Source organism: Gadus macrocephalus, chromosome 19 (genome assembly GCF_031168955.1).
Source record: "Gadus macrocephalus chromosome 19, ASM3116895v1".
NCBI lineage: Eukaryota > Metazoa > Chordata > Actinopteri > Gadiformes > Gadidae > Gadus > Gadus macrocephalus.
The window spans coordinates 12,079,141-12,103,517 of record NC_082400.1 but is presented as its reverse complement, the minus strand read 5'-3'; the positions used below and the strand labels follow the sequence as shown (position 1 = coordinate 12,103,517).

At 50.3% G+C, this 24,377-nt stretch overlaps 1 protein-coding gene and 1 long non-coding RNA gene across 2 annotated transcripts in view; both read left to right on the top strand.

Moving 5' to 3' along the window:
* LOC132447778 (membrane-associated guanylate kinase, WW and PDZ domain-containing protein 2-like) overlaps positions 1-24,352 on the top strand; it is a 120,704-nt gene extending 96,352 nt beyond the window's left edge. Inside the window, 6 exon segments of the mRNA XM_060038736.1 lie at positions 12,855-12,886; positions 16,962-17,166; positions 19,838-19,879; positions 20,600-20,688; positions 21,248-21,443; positions 23,836-24,352. Of these exon segments, the coding sequence (XP_059894719.1) occupies positions 12,855-12,886; positions 16,962-17,166; positions 19,838-19,879; positions 20,600-20,688; positions 21,248-21,443; positions 23,836-24,194 (923 nt within the window). The 3' untranslated portion in view covers positions 24,195-24,352.
* LOC132447822 (uncharacterized) lies at positions 21,749-23,829 on the top strand. The gene is made up of 3 exons (XR_009523216.1): positions 21,749-22,517; positions 22,548-23,138; positions 23,174-23,829. It is a non-coding gene; the product is annotated as an uncharacterized LOC132447822 (long non-coding RNA).
* Positions 24,353-24,377: the final 25 nt, after the last annotated feature.

Below are 24,377 nucleotides of genomic sequence, written 5' to 3'. Positions count from 1 at the left end.
GAGCGTCTTCTCTCCTTGGAAGGACGTGATGACAAGAAGAACACGCAAAACGTACAGGCAGACCGCGTGCTGTTCTGGAAGCATCTCCTGCGATATGACTCCTTCAGAAGTGTTCTTGTGTGGTCGGGATTCATCATCAGGGGTGTGGTTTTTTTTATTTTTATTTTGTCGTTGAAGGGAACGGTAGGGGGTCCCCTCCCCCCCCCCCCCCCCCCCCACCGAATCCCTGACATGGAACAAAAACAAAAGAAGGTTGTTTACACTTTGCTATACCTGTGTTTGTGTGTGTTTGTTTGTGTGTGTCAGTCTGTGTGTGTGTGTATTTGTATGTCTGTGTGTGTCTGTGTTTGTGTGTGTGTTTGTGTGCCAGCTAGCGTGTGTGTATGTATGTTTGTGTGTGTGTATGTGCCTGCGTCCTCATGAATTATAGCGTGTGTAGGCTGCCCAGAAAACGGTGCAGCTTAGCGCCGCCGCGAGAGACTAGGAGAACTGAACGCTCTCCTTCATAGTGGAGCTCAGGGCTGCTCAGCAACTCCACCGCTATTGAACAAACCTGATCAAATAGGTTGGACATTTTGGATTCTCTCAAAGAAAACGGTCTCTTTCCTGCGGGTCCGCTCATTGACCAGCGCCGGCTGAAAGCTGTTATTTAGTTGTTTTAGATCTCATGGCTTATTTGAAACCTACTGAGAGGCTGTTGAGATGGAGATGAGCAGATGTTCCTTCTCTTCATGTCCTGATGGTGCTTGGTTGATCAGCCATGACAGCACAGCCTATTGTGATATAAAGCATCAAGAGAAACATACAAAACGTTTTCCCTGCTTGCTCTGAATATACACGGTTTGTTGTTACTTTTTATTGTAGTATTATGCAGTCTGTCTGTTGGCAATCTGTCGGTATGTATACATCTCTCTCTCTCTCTCTCTCTCTCTCTCTCTCTCTCTCTCTCTCTCTCTCTCTCTCTCTCTCTCTCTCTCTCTCTCTCTCTCTCTCTCTCTCTCTCTCTGTGTGTTAGGGAGAGGGAGACATGGATAAACAGAGCTCCTCTCATCTGTGTGGGAGGTGCTGCTGTCATCATTTGCAGTCCTTCAGCGTAGCAGAATGCTGGGGAGGGTCAGACGGGAGCGTCCCACCGGAGGGAAAACCACGGCAGCCTTCGTTACACGCCGTATTTCATCCCATAATAACCCCGGGAGTCGCTCCCGCCTCCTGCACGTGTCACGCACACTTCAGCGTGCTGCAGGACGTGGGAGAGGAGGCCTTTACCCATCATGCATCTGTCGGGTTAGCGTAACCGTAGAACCCGACCCTACTATAAGCAGACAGAGGAAAAGACACGCAGGCACATAGAGGAAGACTCACGCGTCAACTCTGGCAAATCATTTATCGTCCAACCATTCCTGTCATCAACGATAAGCCAGGCTCCATGAGCAGGGAGAGAATTATGCATTTATTATCATTATCAGTACACACCTCTGGCTCACGGTCTTTTCTTTAGGCCCTGGTGGTCTTTCTGTAGGCCCGGGTGGTCCTTCTGTAGGCCCCGGGTGGTCCTTCTGTAGGCCCCGGGTGGTCCTTCTGTAGGCCCCGGGTGGTCTTTCTGTAGGCCCGGGTGGTCCTTGTGTAGGCCCGGGTGGTCCTTCTGTAAACCAGCAGCTACCCATTCCCGAACTCCCAGGAATGGCTTCCTCAATGGCCTCACCCAAACCCGAGAAGGAAGAAACAAAGCTGCCAGGAGAGAAGACACAAGTGTTACAAGACCCTCATGTCTGGAGTGGGGAGGAGGGGGGATGGGGGGGGAGGAGAGGGGGAGGAGGGCAACACTTAGAAATGGATTAACATGAAGCTCGCCCAAATGACAACATGGCTGATAGCGCCTTTAATGGCCTTACTTAAAGAATTAAGCTAAATATCTTGTTCAAAAGTTAATGTACAGAAAAGCGAGCTGATGCCTGTGGTGCCGGGGCATTTCGGATTACTTCCTCTTAAAATGAACCGTAAGAATCGCAGTACCTCGGGGCTGGGTTCACAGAACCAGAGGGATTCCTGCATCTCACTATCAGCCTCAATTATCTAACGTGAGGCCGGATATCGAGTGCTCGGACCCCCTGCCTCAACCCCGGCCGGCGCAGTACATAATGTAAAGATGAACGTACTGCAGTTAGTTCCCAAATCCACTTTTTTATGTACTTACAGCTCGGAAACTTGGGTACCTGGAATCTTGATGGCTATCCATCACTCCCTGTCACTTCTCTAATCTTCACTCTGTTTTAACATTCATCTGTCAAAAAAAGCCTTCACTTACTTCTCACACCTTTAAACTGCCTTAAAGATAAACCGAGACAGACTTACAGAGACCAGATCTAGGAGACACTTCTCCTCTTCCACATGCATATTCCAAGAGGCATGCTGTCATTAATGTACAACCCTGACCCGTCTGCACTGGCCTGAGGTCAGTGGTTCTCTGAGACCAGGTCCGCTAGGTGACTGCTGCTGCTCCTGGTTCAGACCTCCACCTCTTCTGGATATTTTGGAAGCTGTAGATCCCTCCCGTACATCGTGTGGCCTGGCGGACACCCTCCTAGTCTCTGGGTCATCAGTATGATGGCCTCTGCTCTCTGCTGGCCAGGAGACGGACAAGTTTAAACGGAAAGACACGATCCCACCCAAATACCGACCTAGGTTCAATCCTGTACAGTGAATATCAGAGAACAGACTATCTTTGATGAGAATACATATGCTTACAGCATGGTGATATCATCTTATTCCTTCTAGGGATGACTAGGTATAATCTTTATATCAGGATGGATGTGTGTGTGTAATGTTTATAGGTGTTTGTCTGTTTGTAATGTTGATAGGTGTTTGTCTGTGTGTAATGTTGATAGGTGTGAGACTGTGTATACTGTTTATATGTGTGTGTCTGTGTGCAATGTTTATAGGTGTATAATGTTTATAGATGGATGTCTGGAATGGGAAGGAGAATAGATTAAATTTCTTCTTTTTTGTTTGAACCAATGATGTAACATGAGGAAATACAAACCAACGACCGTGATCAAGAACTGCAAAACACTAAAGTGGGTCTTGATTTAAAGCAGGACTACTCAGACTACTGTAGTAAATATGTGAGCATCTTCCATCACAGCAGCAAAACCTATGAACACATTAGAATCGTATTCATCAACGTGACTAAATAGAGAACACCAAACAGCCTGTGCTGCTGCAGGCTGTTTTAAAATAGGTATTTTGTTCTGTTTGGTGAGAAATGACAGACTGGAGGAGGGCGGTGGGGGGGGGGGGGGGGGGTCTCCATCTGCCCTCACCTCCGACCCCACCCCCCCAACCCTCACCCAGATGGTCCGGGTCAGAACCAACCCTCCACTGATGCCGCTGGTCGTCCCCCTCCCCCCGTCCCCATTAAGGTACAGCTGAACCGATAACAGACCCCCCCACCCCGTCCTCTTCATCAGAGCAGCTCGCTCGCGGCGTGCAGCCAAACTATCAGCCGGCATCGTAAAGCCGTCTGCGTTCTCCCGCCCATAATGATGCTTCAGCCTCTCGCCCCCATCTCATTTGGCCGCAGACCCCGAGAAACTAATTGAGGCAGGCGATGTTTTCTTCTCTGTGGCGGAGAGCCACGAGCCCCTTCTGAAAGAGGGAGGGAGGGAGGGAGAGGGAGGCAGAGGGAGGGTGGGGAGAAAGGAGGGAGGGAAGGAGTGAGGAGGAGAGGGAGAGAGAGAGGGGGAGGGAGGGGGAGGAGAGAAGGAGGCGGAGTGAGGGTGGGGAGAAAGGAGGGAGGAGGAGAGGAGGAGAGGGGGAGGGAGGGGGTGGGAGAGGTGAGGGAGGGAGGGGGGGGACGTGCTTATGGTTCACCAAACATCTCTGACTCTTGGCCCTCCGACTCACTCGCCAAACATCTGCCTCTCCTGTCTGGTCCAGGGTGAGACTTAGAAGGCCCGGAGTGTGGCCAGACGTCTGCACCCCCGCTGGGAGACACTCGACTCTGTGTTTAAAGGCGGGGCCCCGAGGCCCCAGGGCCGCTGAAGAGGCCCTGCTGGGTCTGGGTCTCTGGGTCTGGGCTCCTCACAGAGGGGGCTCCATGCCGAGCGACTCCAGGCGTCTAATTGAACATTGAAAACCGTCAGTGTCTGGAGGACGGCGTCATCATCAGTAGTAGGGCGTTGACTCCCAACTTCGTTATTCGAATATAATTTGAATAGCAAAAAATAATTCAAAATTCGAACGAATATTAGGCAGCCCTTAATATTGGAACCTGTTATGGGCAGGCCAAGAGGGAGAGACGTCGGAGAACCCGACGCAGTCTATTCATAATATTGTAATGACCACGGAAGTGAATGAAGTATTGATTAGACAGCGATTTATTAGAAACCTAATAAACCGTTGAAACACGCAAGACCGGTAACCATAGCAACGCAGTAAACAAACCTTGCAAAGTCCAATCCAGGTCTTACTGAAGGCATTTAATGGTCAAAATATTATTAATATATATTCGAATATTAATATTAAACTTCTAATTTTTGGGCAAAAGTCAAAGCCCTAGTGAGTAGAGGGTTGAGTTGAAGTTCTATTCGCCATCCAGAGCTTCAGGGAAAAGAAACTGAAGGTATTCCAAGAAGCATTTTGGGAGCTATTTGCCAGAAGGCAAAAGTCTAGCAGTTTTGCTTGATAATAAATTACTGAGATGTTTTGAATGATAATTATTTATTTCCTTGTGGTCTCATCAATAATATCATAGTCATAGTCCCCCTACAATCTCGCTATGCAAACAAGAGACCATCTCACACACAGGCGTGTACATGCACCTGCAAGTACATGTGCACGTTTATGTGCACAAGCATGAAATTATCGTTTACTGCACCGCGCGGTGCGGCGCTGTCCTGTCTATTCGTGTGTGTCTGTGTGTGTGTGTGTGTGTGTGTGTGTGTGTGTGTGTGTGTGTGTGTGTGTGTGTGTGTGTGAGAGACAGTATTGGCATCTCCTCTCAGACAGAGCCATCTGCTGGCCATGCTGGACAAAGAGAGAGTAGAACACACAGCACACACACACAAACTCGTATAACACAACAAACACAATGACACACACACACTCACTAACAACACAACTGACACACAAATATTCACACAACACAACAACCATACTGATACACAATCTCGCTCACACAGCAAACACAACACAACACACACTCGCACAACACAAAAACCCCACTGACGCACACACATACACAGCACACACAACACACAAAAACTCACCCCATCACACAACACAAAAAACACACAGACACACACACACACACTCACACAGCACACACAATGCACACATGGAACTCGGTGGCAATGCTACGGCTCTCTATGGCGGTGTTGCCATGACAACGCGGATCAGAGATGATCAGTGAGGCAGAGCAGGTCTGCAGACAGAACACACCACCAGGGGCAGCGGGGGGCACACACACACACACACACACACACACACACACACACACACACACACACACACACGATCACAAATACGCGCACAAACATATATTCTCTCTCTCTCTCTCTCTCTCTCTCTCTCTCTCTCTCTCCACAGACTCGCATGCTAATTCGATTGCCCTCCGCTGTAGAGACAGACCCATAGGGACAGAGAGGAGGGAGGCAGATGACTTCTGTATGAAGACCTGCAGGTGGACAGAGAGCTTAATAAACTAAATGAGGACCTACAGCGCACGACTAGTTTGATTAGTCGATGAAGTGTCTCTCAGAGTGAAGGAGTTTGAGGACACAAACACAACGTGTGACTGTTTTGCTGCCTCGTGTCTGTTCCTGTTTGACCTACATAGCACCCGATGATATAGATTATAACAACAATACTACAATAAACACCATGCCATTCGGTGCAGATTCTTATCTAACAACTTATTACACTGCCGTCAGTGCATGGGAGTCTAACCCCAGTAAACCCTCCCCTCCACCCTCCCATCACACCTCCACCCTCCCCATCACACCTCCACCCTCCCCATCACACCTCCACCCTCCCCATCACACCTCCACCCACCCAATAACACCTCCACCCTCCCCATCACTCCACCCTCCCCATCACACCTCCACCCTCCCCATCACTCCACCCTCCCCATCACACCTCCACCCTCCCCATAACACCTCCACCCACCCCATCACACCTCCACCCTCCCCATCACACCTCCACCCTCCCATCACACCTCCACCCTCCCCATCACACCTCCACCCTCCCATCACACCTCCGCCCTCCCCATCACACCTCCACCCTCCCCATCACACCTCCACCCTCCCCATCACACCTCCACCCTCCCCATCACACCTCCACCCTCCCATCACACCTCCACCCTCCCCATCACACCTCCACCCTCCCATCACACCTCCGCCCTCCCCATCACACCTCCACCCTCCCCATCACACCTCCACCCACCCAATAACACCTCCGCCCTCCCCATCACACCTCCACCCTCCCCATCACACCTCCACCCTCCCCATCACACCTCCACCCTCCCCATCACACCTCCACCCTCCCCATCACACCTCCGCCCTGCCTGTGATAAAGGGCAGATAGTCACACACCCCTTTAATAGGACTTTGACTTCCCTACAATTATTTCCCAACAAATTACCATAGCCTATTAGCACTAATTACTGTGTGTGTGCGTATGTGTGAATATTAACATGCAATTGTAATAAATGCGTGTGTACATGCAGACGAGCATAAAGTTGAATGTTTATTTAGATATGTGCGTTTGTGTATCCTAGTTTGTGTGTGTGCGTGCCCAGTCGCATGCACCCGCAATTGTAATGTGTGTGTGCATGAAGGCGTGTGTGCGTGAAGACCTATGTGGGCTCATTAGGTGACCTTGGGTGTCTTGAAAGGCGCCTCTAAATGAAATGTATATATATTATTATTAGCGTCCAGAATCACCAGCCTGAATCCCAGCAACATCACACACGCACGCATGCACGCACGCACACACTCACGCACTCAAATACACATACACACATACAATCACACGCACACACATACAATCACACGCGCACACACAGACACACACAGTCTCCCACCCGGTGGTCCTCCACCATCAGCCTGACGGATTTAGCCCATTTAGCACAGCCTAGCACAGCTCCCCTCGCCCACGACGCCGCTCGCTGGGCCTGCCATATGGAGATCGCTACGGGCTGCTACACCACACGCAGGCTGGGGTAGCTGGAGGTAGCTAATGGGAGTTGGAGCTAGCTGGAGGTATCTGGGTGTAGCTGGAGGTCGCTTATGGTAGCTGGAGGTAGATGGGGGTATCTGGGGGTAGCTGAAGGTATCCAGAGGAGGTAGCTGGGGGTAGCTGCAGCTAGCGGGCCAACAATCTGTCACGTTCCAGCCGACCAATCTTCTCTCCGTTTCACTATTTCTTTGTCTTTATCTCGGTCTATTGCCGTGCTCCATCTCCAGCTCTCTCTCTCTATCTATATCACTGGCTGTCTGCCTTTCTCTCTCCAACTCACTATATTGCTCTTCATCTGTCTGTCTGTCTGTCTGTCTGTCTCTCTATCGTACTCAGATTCTCTCTCTCTCTCTCTCTCTCTCTCTCTCTCTCTCTCTCTCTCTTGCTCTCTCTGATTCTCTTTCTCTCTCACTCTGATTCTCTCTCTCTATCTCACTCTGTGTCTGTCTGTCTCTGAGTCTCTCTCTCTCTCTAACCCCCTCTCTCTCTCTCTCTCTCTCTCTCTCTCTCTCTCTCCCTCTCCCCGATATGGCATTCATACAGAGCCGGAGGCTGGTTTTAGTTTAACAAGCCGCAGTCACTTGGACATACATTAGGTACGCCGGTATACAATACAGTATTTATGATGCTGGTCCCTTGAAACGTATTTCTGATTGAAGTTATTTCACAGAGTACAATGGGGTCACATCCACGCATCACATCTTACATCCATCATAGATCCAAGTGATGAACGGGGAGATGACGGGAGCTTTTGTAGCTCTGCAAATTGTTTTGTTTCCAGTTCTCTAGATTAACTCTTCTTGTGTTTAATTATGACTCGCACTTAATGTAATTCTCTCACAGTTCTAGGACAAGCGAGCAAAGAAAACTCATTAGGCAGTAGCATTTGTACTTTTGTTCAAAGTTCCACAAGGAGCTGTGTTTAATGAGCCTGATACTGGCTCAGCTAAGTGAAACCAGAGACATGGGGTAGGAATCTTCTTCGGCCACCAAGTGCCCAACTGCCGGTCGTGACTGTGTTCCCGCTCTTTTCTAAGTGGAATTGACCAGTGCTGGCCATTATCAGAGCTCCTCTTCTGTCCTTGCTCTTCTTTCCTCCATGTTGGGGTATCAATGTAGGAAAAGGTGCAGAAGAGGATTAGGAAATATTTGAGGGTTTTCTTATTAATGTGAAAATATTGTTTACTGTATCTCTTTCTCACTACTGGTAGAGGATTCATTTCTTCCTCGTTTCTAAGGATGCCTTAAATGTAAACCATGGGCAAAAACACATACTATGCATATTGATGATTTAGAATCCACTGGTCCAATGTACACTGCATAGTTTACCCTGGAGGGAATGTGCGCTACAACATGAGTTGAAATGCCAGATTCAATTTTGCCAGTATTTTACTTTTAAGACATTTGAAAGAGGTCTGCCTAAAGCATGCCTCCCCCACCTCCCTTCACCTGAAACTCACCTGGCCTCACCTGGCCTGAGACTCACCTGGCCTTAGACTCACCTGGCCTCACCTCACCGAGTCTTAGACTCACCTGGCCTTAGACTCACCTGGCCTCACCTGGCCTTAGACTCGACCGGCCTCACCTGTCTTTAGACTCACCTGGCCTTAGACTCACCTGGCCTCACCTCACCAAGCCTTAGACTCACCTGGCCTTAGACTCACCTGGCCTTAGACTCACCTGGCCTTAGGCTCACCTGGCCTTACCTGGCCTCCCCTCACCGCAGAACGAGGCTTGGGGGATTTTGTATCTCCCATGGCAAGAATGGAGACCAGCCGCAGAACCAGACGGCACCAACAGTTTGCCCTCTGTGCACACTCGTTAGGGGTGTGCACACTCGTTAAGGATGTGCACTCAAGTGTTTGCACTAGTGAATGTCTACGACACAGAAAGAATGACATCTTGTGAAAGAAAATGGGAAAGGGAGGGAGAGAGACAGAGAGTGAGGGAGAGAGAGAGAGAGAGAGCGAGGGAGAGTGAGCGAGGCATGCTGGGCATGACGCCAGCCTCCTCAGGGGGTCCACCGTGTTCAGTCTCTCCGCTCGCTCGTGTGGAGATGATGCCCATACAGATCGATAGCCAATCAGATCAGACCTGGGAAGGCGGCCAAGGGACTTCTGGGTAGAGGGTTGGTGGGAGCCCAACGACAGAAGGTTAAACGGGGCCAGAGCGCGGAGCCGCCTCCAACCCCCCCGCGGTCACGTGACACCATGCATGGAGTGGATTGAGTTGCAGACGTATGAGCTCTTGTTTGGTACTTGTTGTGGGAAACAAGCCAATGAGATGGAAGCCGTTCTAGTGGGAGGCTGGGACGATATAGAGCTCGTAAGTACGCCCCTTCCGGTAGACCCCTCATGCGACCTCTTGGCGAGGAAAATTAGAATGGGACTCAATGGAAAGAAATGTATTATTTTCTGATCCCAGTCATTAAGTGCCTTGGATTACACATATGTTTTGTATGGGTTGAAATAATAATTTTTGTTTGACCGTTTATTGTGCAATTGTTCACTTAAAGGCTGTAGAGAAAGCACAATGAGAAAGATTACACGTCTCGTATGTGACGTCACGCTTCCTGCGACAGGCGTGGACAAAACCGACGATCTCCCCATCGGCATAACTGAAAGTCTACACATGCCCCGACTTATAATGGTTTTCACCTCTTTCATTGCTGTTATCTTCCCCTTGGAAAAAAGCGGTGAAGTGGAGCAGAGAGATCGCCATGTCTGTACCAGAGTGGTGGTTGACGTCTATCTCTCCCGTCAAGAGCAGCGAGGGGCTGTAGTTCACAAAGCAGCCTCGCACAAAACCAAAACATTATCAAACTTCTTTGTTTTTTGTTTTTTTGTTTTCTTTGCATGAAAAAAAAAGGTTAATCCACAAACAACATATGTGTTATCCAGGGCATATAAACACTGGGACCAGAAAATAATGACTCTCCATTGAAACCCATTCTAAGGCCTAAACAATTTTTTTGTTTGGTTCCGGTTTCCGACCGACCCTGTCAATTTATGTGCGACTCAAATTATTTTATGAGCTTTATAAAAAAAATTAAAAAAAATTGCATTTTTTTGATGCAAACTATAATTACGTTTTGGTACAGCACCTCTTCATTCTGTACAAGGATGAGCGAATTTTCTCGTTTTTAAATGAAAACAACCTACCTATCATTCGCTGCCGCTGGAAAAAATAAAATAAAAAAATAAAATAAATTCCCTACCTACCCATGACCTCTACTGACAACCAACAGGAACCAAACTTTTTTTTTTTTTAGGCCTAATTTACCTAGCCGAGAGGTCCCATGGGGTCTCCTGGAAGGGGCGGACTGACGAGCTCTATAGGGCCTGAAATACTGACACATAACGAGCTGTGTAGTGGGAGTGGGGTGGAGGACCCTCGTCAATTAAATCAGTGCATTTCTTTGGAGCAAGGATTACAATGTATTGCTTTTGTATGTCAGGTCAATGGATGGTGTTGAGTATGTGTGTGTTTTTGTTTGTGCGTATCAGGGTTTGTTTGAGTGTGTGTGTGTGTGTGTGTGTGTGTGAGTTTTTGTTTGTGTATCAGGGTTTGTGTGAGTGTGTGTGTGTCTGTGTTTGTGTACGTGTATCTGGGTTTGTGTGTGTGTGTGTTTCCATCTGGGTTTGTGTGTTTGTATCTTGGTTTGTATCTGTGTGTGTGTGTATGTGTGCTTGTCTGCTATAGTGTTACATATCCTATTGTTTGTCGTGAGCCCACTAACGATTTAAAAGCAGTACTTAGATGCCACGTGGCTCGAGTGGAGTGTCATCACGTTGATTTTAATTCCATGGAGTGGAAACTTTCTAATGAGTGAAACTAGTTAGAAATCTGAAAAACAAACAATCAGTTTAGAATACCAAATATTGAACCCTCTGTGTGGATTAGGGTAATTGGCCATATTGCGAGAGGTTATATTATCGGTCATAATGTCTGCCATCACGGTTTAGTCATACTGTGTCTCCACCTCCTGTCCTTGAGTCTCTCTCTGTAGGGTAGAGACGTGTCCACTTGTGTTCCCCTCCTCAGTAGACCCTGTGTCTCCATCCCAACGCACACACGTGCAGGTCGGGCTTCAGAATTGAAACGCGAACCTAAAAATGAAACAGAAATATATTTGAACAGAGCAACTCACACAGAGCTGAAGGAATCCTGAATGATTCCAGCCCCTCGCTGAATGCCTTTCTCCTCTTCCCCTTGCCCAGAGAGACATACAACCTATTCCTACAGTCTCTTTGGTGCGTCGGCATCCGTCACACACCACTTGAAGTGCGCTCACAGCCCGGTGCGGCTCTGCGATGAGTCAAGCGAGCGACCTGGCAGGCTAATGGCCGTCAGAGAGAGCAGCGCTCAGACGGACGGCAGGTGAAGAAGAAGAGCTCCCTAATTGATCGGAGCGGTGAGGCAGGCTGCCGCGCTCCCATTGGTGGAGAGCTGGGTGAGCCAACACAGGAGACCACACCGTGTTCTGGTCTTATTATTACGGGCTGTAAAGTTTCTTAGGCTAGGGGTTAGGGTTAAACTGAAGTCACTATGGATGAAATCATCTGCGAAACGACCAAATAATGAATGTGATTTGGGCTCAGCCTTCAGTACCATGGACAGCAGCCGGACATTTCTCGGGGGGGTTTAGTGTCGGTGGTTGGGGGTCGAGGGACAGCTAGTGGTGGCTCAAAGTTAATTTATTTTTATCAATCTACAACTTGGCAGTGACAAAAGTTGCTGTGTTTGGGTGATCCTTATTTAAAGTCCACCGCTATAGCTACATCTCTGCAAATTCTTGATATTAAATCGCACACACACACACACACACACACACACCCACACACACAGTCAGGATGCAGTGGTGCAGCCTGCATGATGGATCAGCCGTCCCTGATGTAGATCGCAGTAGAGGCCCGGCCGCGCCCGGCCGCGCTCGGCCGCGCTCAGCCCTTTAAAGGTCTGCTGCCGGGAACAGAGCACCACCGGGGAGACGGATGTGACCTGCCTTTCAGCTGGCGCACAAAACCCACCGCAAGCACATTGTGTGTGTCTGTGTGTGTGTGCGTGCGGCTTCTGTGAGTGTTTCTGTGTATGTGTGTGTATGTTTCACTGACTTTTTCATTGTAGCAAAATTCCCACCTCCTCGGTCTATTGTGTTTTTAGTTGATTGTTAGCCCCCCCTCATTTTTCAACTATTTCCTTTTTTGCTTTCCATTTGTAGAGGGATGATGCAACTTGTTGCATGAATATTAATTAAATGAGTCGAAACTCAGCTCAGAATCATCATCCACAGCTGTAATATCTCGGTCTCTGCGTGACTCTACCAGGCGTTGATGTCAGCATGTGACCCACAGACACCTCCATGGTGGCAGCTGCACACCTCTGCTGGTTCCTTGCTCTTCACACATCTACTCTTTGCTGCTCTTCTATTTTTTTCCAAGCAGTACTTTGTCATCTCCAGTGCATCAAATGCCTGTAAGCATTTGTGTGAATATATTTTTGTTCTACTGTATTTGGTTTATTTCCCATGGTGCAACACCTGCTGTTTGACTCCTCCCTGCTGTCAGACGACGTGTCCAGCAGAAGCCTTAAATCCCTGTCATTGTGTTTTGTCCCAGGCCACTGCTCTCCCTGGAAGACGACGAAGCAGGTAACGGATCGGCTCACAAACCGATCAGAATCGCACCTCCGCTGCTTTTACTCACCCAAAATAACCCGGCCTCGCATTGGCTGCTCGCACTGCGTGCTGATTGGACAGAGCTGTTCTTGCACCTGACGGTTATCGCAGGTGTCTATTAGAATCCCGTCGATCTAACTCCTTCTACTAACGAGCGTGTTCTAAACCCACCAGACCCCCCCTTTGCCCGCACTGCGTTCTGCAAACACTTCTGTCACGCCAGCGGCGGTTCCTTGGAGTGTGCGTCTTAAGATAGGGCTGTTTCGTGTGATGGAGAAATATACAGTTGGTTAGTACACCAATGTGTAGAATATCGGTGCTTTACAGGACGGCGCTTATCGTGTTGTTCAGAATCTCTACTGTTTGTTTCTACCGTAGCTGTAGTTTTTTTTCCCCTGCCAGAGTTTCATACTTACTGACTCGGGGAGAAGATGTTGCTGGTTGATGTTGATGGAGAGGCTGGGGTTGAGGGGTGGGGTTGGGGGGTGGGGGGGTTACAGATGTTGTCCCCAGATGTGAGGCAGCTGAAATATGAGTGCAGACTCTCAACCCTCAACTATCTCCTCCCGGAGCACAACCAGATACCACAATGTTACAGACTCACTGAGATACATATCCATAGGCTAGAACAAACACACACACTCACAGACAAACACACACCCACACACACACTCACAGACAAACACACACACTCACACACACACAGTCACAGACAAACACACACTCACACACACAGTCACAGACAAACACACACACTCACACATACACAGTCACAGACAAACACACACACACTCACACACACACACTCACAGACAAACACACACACTCACACACACACAGTCACAGACAAACACACACACTCACACACACACAGTCACAGGCAAACACACACGCACGCACACACACACGCACACAGTCACAGGGTAACACATACACACTCGATACACACGCAGTCACAGACACAAACACAGACACTCATCCAGTCACACTCAGTCAAGCATAGACACACACAAACAAAAAGACATGAACAGACCCAGACACAGTAACTCATACACAGACACAAATATACAGCCATGCACGCACAAAGTTGTGCACAGACACACGCACCTCAACAGACATTGGTTCCTTGTCTTCTGTTCTCTTGCTGTTTCATAAATCCTTTCATCCTCCAGCGAGATTAATTGTAATTCCAGTTTCACGGAGAAAGGCTGAAAACAGGACAGTAACAGACAGCTCACACACACACACACACACACACACAACCACACACACACATACACACAGACACACGCCTAGTTATTTCTTTCTATTTCTCCCTTGCCCACCCTTAGTGTTTTTTTTTTGTGCCTCACACTTCCCCAAAGTCACACACACACACACACACACACACACACACACACACACACACACACACACACACACACACACACACACACACACACACACACACACACACACACACACACACACAGATGTGCGTGTAGGACTTCAGCGGCGCCGGCTGCCAGAGCGTATTCGGCGGCTGAGTTCACTCTCAGTTTAATTGGATTCGCCCGTTAGTCGCCAGTCCAGAGATTTAAAATGGCGGGAAGCATAACTAATAAGGGACAGACGAGGGGGAACTGCTTAACCGCCACGGCAACCATACTCTCAAAGATAAATGGTGTGTGTGTGTATAGATATATATACATATATATATCCTGCCTCTCCCCATCCCTTTCTTTCTCTTCACCCCCTCCTCCTTCTCATCCTCCTCTTCTTTCAGCTCTTTCTCCTTATCCTCTTCCTCAACTCTTCATCGCTCCTACTCCGCAAAATATTTCTCCCTTCTTCGACCTCCCTTATCAGGTTTCCTCTCTGTAGCTTCTCCCTCCCCTCCTCCTCCTAAATACTTCTGTCTTCTTCATCCTCATTATTTAGTGTCCCCCATTGTCTCATCTCTTCCCCATCTACTCCCCCTCTCCTCTCTCCCTCCTCCCTCTTCCTCCCCCCTTCTTCCATCCCCCTCGTCTTCTCCTCTCCTTATCAAGTGGCCTCTAGGGGAGAGACTGGGAATGGAGGGGGAGACGGCTCCTGTAGGGGAGGGATGGGGGAGACCGGGGGAGGCAGGGGGAGACGGCTCCTGTAGGGGAGAGATGGGGGAGGCAGGGGGAGACGGCTCCTGTAGGGGAGAGATGGGGGAGGCAGGGGGAGACGGCTCCTGTAGGGGAGAGATGGGGGAGGCAGGGGGAGACGGCTCCTGTAGGGGAGAGATGGGGGAGGCAGGGGGAGGCTGTCCAGACCTCTGGTGTGTCGGTGGGCTGCAGCCTCCAGCCAGTCTGAGCCCAGCGATCATAGGACACACGGAGCGGAGAGGCAAGGGCACGGAGGGACGGGGGAGAGAGGGAGAGGGAGGGAGGGGAGACAGGGAGAAGGAGAGAGGGGAAACAGAGAGAGGGGGAGAGGAGAGAGGGAGAGGGAGGAAGGGGAGAAAGAGAGATTGAGAGGGGAGACAAGAAGAGGGAGAGAGGGGAGACAAGGAGAGAGGGAGAGAGGGGGAGACAAGGAGAGAGGGAGAGACAAGGAGAGAGGGAGAGAGGGGAGACGGGGAGGAACAGGGAGCGGGAGAAGGTGAGAGAATGCGACAGGGAGAGGGTGAGATGGAGAGATATTGTGTCCCAGAACCCGGTAATAAGGGGTCCCTCCCCCCGCCTCCAGCCTGCCAGAGCGACCGCCACAGCCCTGACAGGAAGTTGTTTGATGCTGCTTCCTGTAAGGAAAGGAGATCAGAGCCAGGTTCCACCGCCAGGATCAGGCCGGCTGCCCTTAGTCATCACTTATTGTGTAATCTCGGTAATAAAACAAGACCTCTCTCTCTCTCTCTCTCTCTCTCTCTCTCTCTCTCTCTCTCTCTCTCTCTCTCTCTCTCTCTCTCTCTCTCTCTCTCTCTCTCTCTCTCTCACTTTTTTTTTTTTCTCTCTCTGTCTCCATTTCTCTCTCTTCCTCTCCCTCTCTCACACAACTCTCCCTCTCTCTCCTTCTCTATCCGTCTCCATTTCTCTCCCTCTCTCTTTCAGACTCATCTCTCTCCCGTCTCGTGTCGCTCATTGTAACCAGTGGGGAGGCCAAGCTATCTGACACATTGAGTCGTTCCAAATGTTGGGTTGCCGTCGGTTACGGCCCGTCTCTCACTCGACTCGACGGGCAGAGAGGATGCGAGGCGCTTGGCGTGTGTTGGGAGGTGACCTTTTTCGCAAATTAGCTCGCCGTAGCAGTATGTGCGTCGTGACACACACACGGCGGCGTGCCTCAGAACATACGGCAGAGCTCAGAGTGATCGGAATGATTCACCGCCACGGATTTGGAAACGGTAAAATGTGGGATTTGAATATCGTGTTTTGAGTGTCATCTTCGCCGTCGGCCAGGCGGCAGGTCTGTTCACTAAAGACACTATCCGTCTTCCTGACTCATCCTGGATCACGGCACAGTGTGTGTAGAATGCACACGCCATCTGCGTGGCACAACAAAGACACACAAGCGCCGCACCGAAACGCAAACAGATGCTGCTTCAAATGAGCGCAAACAGCGATCTGAGCGCTTCATGGCAGAGCTTGTTTTACACGGAGAACGGAGGCTAGCGCCCGCTGCTAAGCTAGTGGCTAGCGGCCAGGGGCTGGGGTTAGGGTAAAGCTGACGCCATCTTGCCGGATACTCTTAGCCAAGACAAAACCTCAGACCTCTACAATACTTAGCTTTTTGTCTGCTATGTTGTCTTCAACTCTAAAATGGCTGCTTCTGCTACTGCTGCTGCTACTACCCCTACTACTACTAGTCCTAGTACCGTTACTAGTCCTACTGCGACTTATACTAACAGTCCGGCTCGCTCCCGTCTTAACCGCTACGCTTTTTAACTCACACACCACCCTTCAACGTGGCATCAAACCTGCGCCTGCTTCCGCTGCTGACGGTGTTCTGGACGCCGGGGCCGTGTGCCGAGTTGAAAGGTCAAAGGTCAGGGGTAAAGGTACAAAGACCCCGGGGGGGCCAGGCTGACAGCTGTGCTTCACAGATGCTGGACCAGTGGGAGCTGCAGCAGGGCCAGGCCAGCCCGGCTCTGACCCCCCCCTTCCCCCCCTACCTCCACCAGAGCCTCCACCTCCAGAGCCTCCAGGCCCAGCTCAGAGCCCCGCACCGGGCCCCCGAGGGCCCCGCGCCCGCCCAGACCGAGCCCTATGACATTTATGAGTCGCCCAGGGCGCTCTATGACAGTAGGCGTAAGTACTGCGCTGTTTAAGCCCTGGTGTCCACTGTTTAACCCCTGGTGTCCACTGATTAACCCCTATTGGGCTCACTGATACTGGGGATTAGTGATACTGGGGCTCAATGATACTGGGGATCGCCTATGCACAGATTGAGAGAATGATGGAGATGAAGGTGGAGTGTTGGTTGGATGAATAGTGCTGTAGAGGATCGATTTGACACATTTCTGATGCATACATAGATATACACAAACACACACATACATATACACACACAGACGAACAAACGCACAAATACTAACGGATACATTCTGCCACTCTGAGGTTATATCATAGACCTGCTCCAACAGAAACATCTACAACTCCCGTGGTATCTAATAAACCTGCTTCAGACAAACATAAACACAACCCTCAGGGCGGCCAATAAATAACTACAACTCCCAGGGTGCCTCATTGATCTCACAGAGTGGTGGTCTCTGGCGCTGGGAGCCACTCTGCCCTGTGTCATGAATGTAATGTATTCTGACCGGGTTCAACGAGTCCTCCCAACAGGGCTACACACACACACACACACACACTCACTCACTAGCGTACACGCACTCACCGACATACCCACACACACACACACACACACACACACACTATAACACTCTGACAAACGTACACGCACTCCCAGACACACACACACACACACACATGCACGCACACACCGGCACACACACAAATACAAACCGACATGCACACACACGCACAAGCCGACACACATCCACACACACACACACACCAAATCACACACACCAACACACGCACAACCACGACACACACACACACACACACATATATACACATCGACACACACACATACATAGACTGATATACACACACACACACACACCCTGTGCTTGGCTCAAGTCTGGGTGCCGGGATGTTGTTCTGCTGCCAGCCCCCACCAGGAGGGAGGGGGGGGGGGGGGGGGGGGGGGGTGAAACGAACACTTTAAATATAACAAGATAGGCTTTGTGACGCACAGTGTGCTGGTCGGAGCTTGACCGAGACGTGGGCACTGAACAGTCCGCCAGAACACGTTCTTCACCAACACATCTCAACCTGAAGGTGGTCTTCATGTCAAATGGTGAAGAAGAACTCGATTTCAAAGGCAAAATGATGAAGATTGAATCATGATGTCAGGTCTTTGGTCCAGAACCCTGATGGGTTTCTGGAAGGGGTTTAGTTCTAAGAGTCCCTCTGTGATTGACAGCGGTGTGAGGCTCTATCAGGGACGAGGTTGAAGAAGTGCCATGGGTGAGCTGTTCCTCCACTGTGTTTGGGTTGGACTCTGCCCGCGGGTACTGGGTTAGATTCCCTAATGTCCACAGTGTACCGGTAAGGTCCTGGAGACCCGACCCAGAGGGCAGAGACGTGTCTGGCGATGGGATTGAATGATTAACTGAGAAAACAAAGGAAAATGAGGCCGGGGCCAGCGGCCATGTTGTGGACCTCATCGGGTCTCGTTCTGAGCAGGGGGAGCAGGTCTACTACATCAGGTCTACACCAGGTTTACACAAGGTCTCGTTATAACCAGGTCTACACCAGGTCCTGTTCTGAGCAGGGGTAGAAGTTCTACACCCCATGAAAGCTGCAGTATTTCTCCATTTGACTTCTTTATCTGATGCTTATCTGACTGGTTGCCAGGCGACCGCAACATGGAGGAAAAAGAGCAAAGATAAAAAGATGTAAATGTAGCATCAGGAGGTCTAATGTCGACGCAGCCTTCAGAGATGTGCCGAGGACGGATCGCTTCTCTGTCTGATCCTACGTCCTTATCAACCAGTCGGGATCTCCATAAATCTATCAGATCCATGTCCGTTCTGAAGCCGGGGGAAAATGGACTCATTATTGACTCTTTCCTGCAATTGCCGCACAGAAATATTTGTCCACGATTGAGATTACCGGAGGAGACGGAGTCCATCACAATGATGATGATGAACGATCCAGATTAAAACGTTTTATTTTCTTTGTTTGTTAATAATATAATAGAATGTGATGGTTAACAGGAAATTAAAATGTCCAGCAAAGTGATTATGGTTGGTGTGATGACATCTACGCTTAATGATTCCTTGGTGTGCGTGTGTGTGTCTCTGTGTTTGTGTGTGTCTCTGTGTTTGTGTGTGTGTCTGTGTTTGTGTGTGTGTCACTGTTAGTGTGTGTGTCGGTATTATTGTGTCTGTGTGTAAGTGTGTGTGGATGGTTTCACCGTTCCGTCGCCCCCGGGGGGCTGTGAACCAGTGCCCCTGTGGAGGGGGGATCAGAGCGGTCTGATTGAAGCCCTCTGTCACAGAGTTGTTTCCGGTTCCTTTCTATCGTTGTTGTTCCCCTCTGATCGACAGCAGAGATTGGCATCGTCCAATCTCAGATAAGGTTGCAGATAAGGGCCTGTGTGTGTGTGTGTGTGTGTGTGTTTGTGTGTGGTGTGGGGGGGGGGGGTCTCTCTGTAAAGGACGATGGTTGGGGTCTGCAGTGATTCCAGCTGAAACAGGTTCTCTTCACAGGGTTCTCTGTTCCGGGTTCCACTGAACCAACAGGAGGAAACCAACACTTTATACGTCTTCATAGCGTCTTCGTGTTTTTATAATGAATGGTGTTGTTGTTGTTTGTATTGATTTGTGTTTCTTTTGTTTGTATGTAGAGCCCAGACCGCCTCGGACCAGCTTCACTCTAGACTCCTCAGGTAAACGAGACCGAACCTGTTTCTGAAACCACATTCAATATGGAATAAATAAACTCTGATTCAACGCGGCTCCAAGCATGTACTGCATGGACCAAACAGTATCTCTAGTTTAAACCTTACACACACATACCATATATGTACAACAATATACGTTTTCTTTATTAGTAAAAGTACAGGACAGTTATATACACATACACATATACACATACACATATACTAAGTAGGAGAGACATAGTGGAGATGGATGTGAAGCAGATGAGATATTGAGCTGCACATTATGTTTCTTGGTACTACGTTACACACATTATGCACGTTATAGACTTCAAGACATGATTCTAGATGTGTTAGCTACCCTGGGGGCTTACATGCCTGCTGTGTGTGTGTTGTGTGGTGTATATTGTGTTGTGAGCTTATGCATGTGCTGTATGTTTCCGGTATACATTGTGTCGCTTGCTGATACATAAGCTGTATGTTGTGGTGTATATTGTGTTGTGTGGTGATACAGGCGTTGTGTGTTGCGTTGTACGTTGCTGTGACATGCGCCGTGCGCCCACAGGCAGACTGAGGACACTGGGGCCTCGAACCAAGAACCTCACCATGCAGTGTGTGTGTGTGTGTGTGTGTGTGTGTGTGTGTGTGTGTGTGTGTGTGTGTGTGTGTGTGTGTGTGTGTGTGTGTGTGTGTGTGTGTGTGTGTGTGTGTGTGTGCGCGCCCCAGCAGTGGATTACCAGGACATGGAGGTGCTGCTCCGCAGGGAGGCGTCAGGCTTTGGGTTCCGGGTGCTGGGAGGGGATGAGGCGGGCCAGCCCGTGAGTCCCGCCACACGTGAGAAGGCTCGTATGGCGAGGGCCTGGAACCCTGTCATCTCCGTTCCTTTAACCCGCATAAACACACACGCATACACGCACACACACACACATCTCACATACACACAGCTAACATGCACACACACACACACGCGCACACACACACCCACATCTCACATACACACAGCTAACACGCACACACACACACAGCTGACACACACATACACACTCAGCCAACGCCGACCTGACACCTGACACACAAACACACACCCATTTAAGACACGCACCTAACCTCTGATCCCTCTGAGAGAGTGACGGTTGGCTGTTTATCATTGGTCTTCTTCGTTTCCCTGTGTGTGTGTGCACAACGTAACAACAAAACACATTCTAACACACACACACACATACACACACACACACACACACGTCCGAAACGCAGACTAACGACACGCGTAAACACAACTCACTGCGTGTTCTACCCCCCCACTACTGATCCAGCGCTAACACTAAGGCTAACGCTAGGCTAACGCTAACGTGCTAACGGCCCCCCTCCCCCCAGCAGATCCTGATCGGCGCCATCATCGAGAGCAGCCCGGCGGACCGGGACGGGCGGCTGCGGCCGGGCGACGAGCTCCTTCTGGTGGACGGCATCCCCGTGGTGGGCAAGCCCCACCGCTACGTCATCGACCTGATGCACGCCGCCGCGCGCAACGGCCAGGTCAGCCTGGTGGTGCGGCGCCGGCTGCAGGGAAACTCCGGTGAGACCCCCGCTCAGCGAGCATGCGTGTGTGTGTGTGTGTGTGTGTGCGTGCATACATGGGTGTGTGTGCGTTCGTACGTTCGAGCGAGCGAGCCTGCCTGCCTGTCTGCCTGTCTGTCTGTCTGTCTGTCTGTGTGGGGGTGAGAACAGGTATGAGTGTCCCTTTGGTTTTCTAAAGAGCCTATTGCCTGCTCAGCCTCGCTCATCGGTTCTGAACGGACCTGGCGGGTTTAGTTCTTGTTCTCAATGTTTGTTCATTCGTTTTTTTACGTTGTGCTCTAGGGGGTCCTCTGGGGGGGGGAGGGAGGGGGGGGTCAATCCAAAATCGACCCCAAACGAAGGACACAAAACCCTTCTGTTAAATGACACAGGAGAGCCCTCGGCTAACGGGAAATTAATAACAGCGACTAATCCTTTTAAACATATTATGACATTAAGGTTTGTACTTGAAATGCTCTTTTTTTACTTGTTCTGGAAGCTAAAATGACTAGCCCAGCTCCTTGACTGGTGTTGCCTGATGTTGGTTCCCTCGCGGTCGTCTTTGTCTCTGCCCGGTGCCACTGTGTCCTTCACTGTTTCCTCAGATGAGAATTTCTTTTGGGAGACAGATGCACTAATCTCTATGAGTAATTAGACTAAAGCTTCCCCGCTTGGCGCAGGCACCACTTATAACACACACACATGCACACAAACACACACACACACATACTCACACACACACACACACACACATACACACACACACACACACACATATATTGATCACACTCCCCACACACACTTTTGCCCTTGTATCTCTCCTCAGAATGTCATTACCTCCCTGCAGTCACGCATGCATACACACACACACACACACACACACACACACACACACACACACACACACACACACACACACACACACACACACACACACACACACACTTCCCACCAATCTTCCTGCTCCTTCTGTTTCGCTCTCTGTATCTGTCTATTTTACGTTGAGTTGATTAATAATGATCCATGGCCCGGTGCTCCATGCTGCCATGCAGGAGATCTCCCAGAGTTTGTGTGAAGACGGCGGGTTTAACATGTGCAAGACTGGTGACTCAATGTGCAACAGGTGTGCAGCCTCACCAGCCCAAAACCGTCCTACTCGAGTCGGGGCCAGGTGAGGCCCAGGTATCACCCACACGCACTCCACAGTGAGCAGCACAGCTGCATGCACGCGTCTGCGTCCTCGGCGCGGCCAGCCAAATGGTACCAGAGCCAGGGAACGGTCGGCAACACGCGCCTAGGATCGGGTCAGCCACGCAGAAGCACGCCGAGACCTTCAGGCATTAAACTCGCATCCCACATACTCCGCAGGGGGGTTCTGGCCCCGCCCCCAGCTGCCCGCAACTTACAGTACAACAAATTGATTGGCACGACCTTAGCAATGTACTAACCGCCCACACGGCTCGACGTCGGCGCGGAGCATCAGCCAGACGTTGAGTTGTGCAGCGGGCTCTGAGCTCTCTGAGCGGCCTCACTCAGGGCCTCATCACATGCTGCAGGGGCTGGGGGGTTCAGATGGACCGTCTTCAGGTGAGACGTTGACCCAGGTACTGATGCCCTGCCGTCACTAAAGCCCCCATGACACTCGACGCAAGAGTAGGGTGCTATTAAGGGTGTCCCGGACAAAGCACCCAACATGGCGCCCAAACCAGACCCAGTCCACTATAATAATAATAGTAATAATAATTTTAGACTTATTTTACACTCAAAGACGCTTTACAGAGTGAACATAAAATAAACAAATTGAACAAGATCGTATATAAGTAAAAAGATCAAATGCAAAAATAAAAAAATAAAAGATGGAATGGGATCAAATATAATGGGTAGTTAAAAACCAAAATTGGCTGTTAAAACTAGGAATAGTTAAAAGGTGGAAGGGAAGGAGTTTATGTGGGGAACGCAATCTTAAAAGGTGGGATTTGAGAGCCTGTTTAAATGGACGGAGTTGTGTGTTAGCCTGTCGGACGTGGCTGGGGACGGAGTTCCAGAGGGAGAGTGCGGCACCCGAGAAGGCCCTGTCTCCCTGGGTCCGAAGCTTGGTCCTGGGGGTTGGAGTGTGGTTGTGTCCATAGACCTGAGGCAGCGGGTAGAACTGTGGTGGAGGAGGAGGTCAGAGAGGAAGGGGAGGGACCAGGTTATATATAGACGGTGAGTTGTATTCTGGAATGAATCCTACATTTAACTGGGAGCCAGGGGAGTGTGTGAAGGACAGGGGTGATGTGATCTCGGCGACACTCGCTGTGTAAAAGGCTTTGAGATGCTGCATGCATAATGAATAATTCCTACTTGTTCTCCAGAGCCGCTGCTCCACTGCGTGTGTCTCCCAGTGCTCAGCTCTCTACCGCCCCCTGCAGGCGAGTCCGGTCCCGACAGCGCGGGCCGCAGCCCCACCTCGGCCTCCACGCTGCACAGCTCCCCGCCCAGCGGCCCCGGGGACTTCAGCTTCACCAACAACCTCGGTGCCGCCCCCGCTCCCGCGGCCCCGGGGCCCGGCTCCGGCCCCTCGGAGGAGGCCGGGCTGGCCAACACGCTGCCCAGTGACGTGGTCATCAACCGCAAGGAGAGCGAGGGCTTCGGCTTTGTGATCATCAGCTCGCTGAACCGCCCCGAGGCGCCCGCCGCCGTCAGTGAGTTCCTCCTCCTCTTCCTCAACCCAGACGCTTCAAAACCCTCCAGACTCCTCCAAAATCTCCAGAGCTTTCAGAACCTTTAGAACCTTCAGACCTCTTAGGAACCCGTAAGAACCCATCAGAACCCTTCAGAACCCTTCAGAACCCGTCAGACCCCTTCAGAGCCTTCGGACCCCTTCAGAGCCATCTGAACCTTTAGAACCCGTAGGAACACTCCAGACCCCTTCAGAACCTTGAGACCCCATCAGAACTCTTAGGAAGCCGTA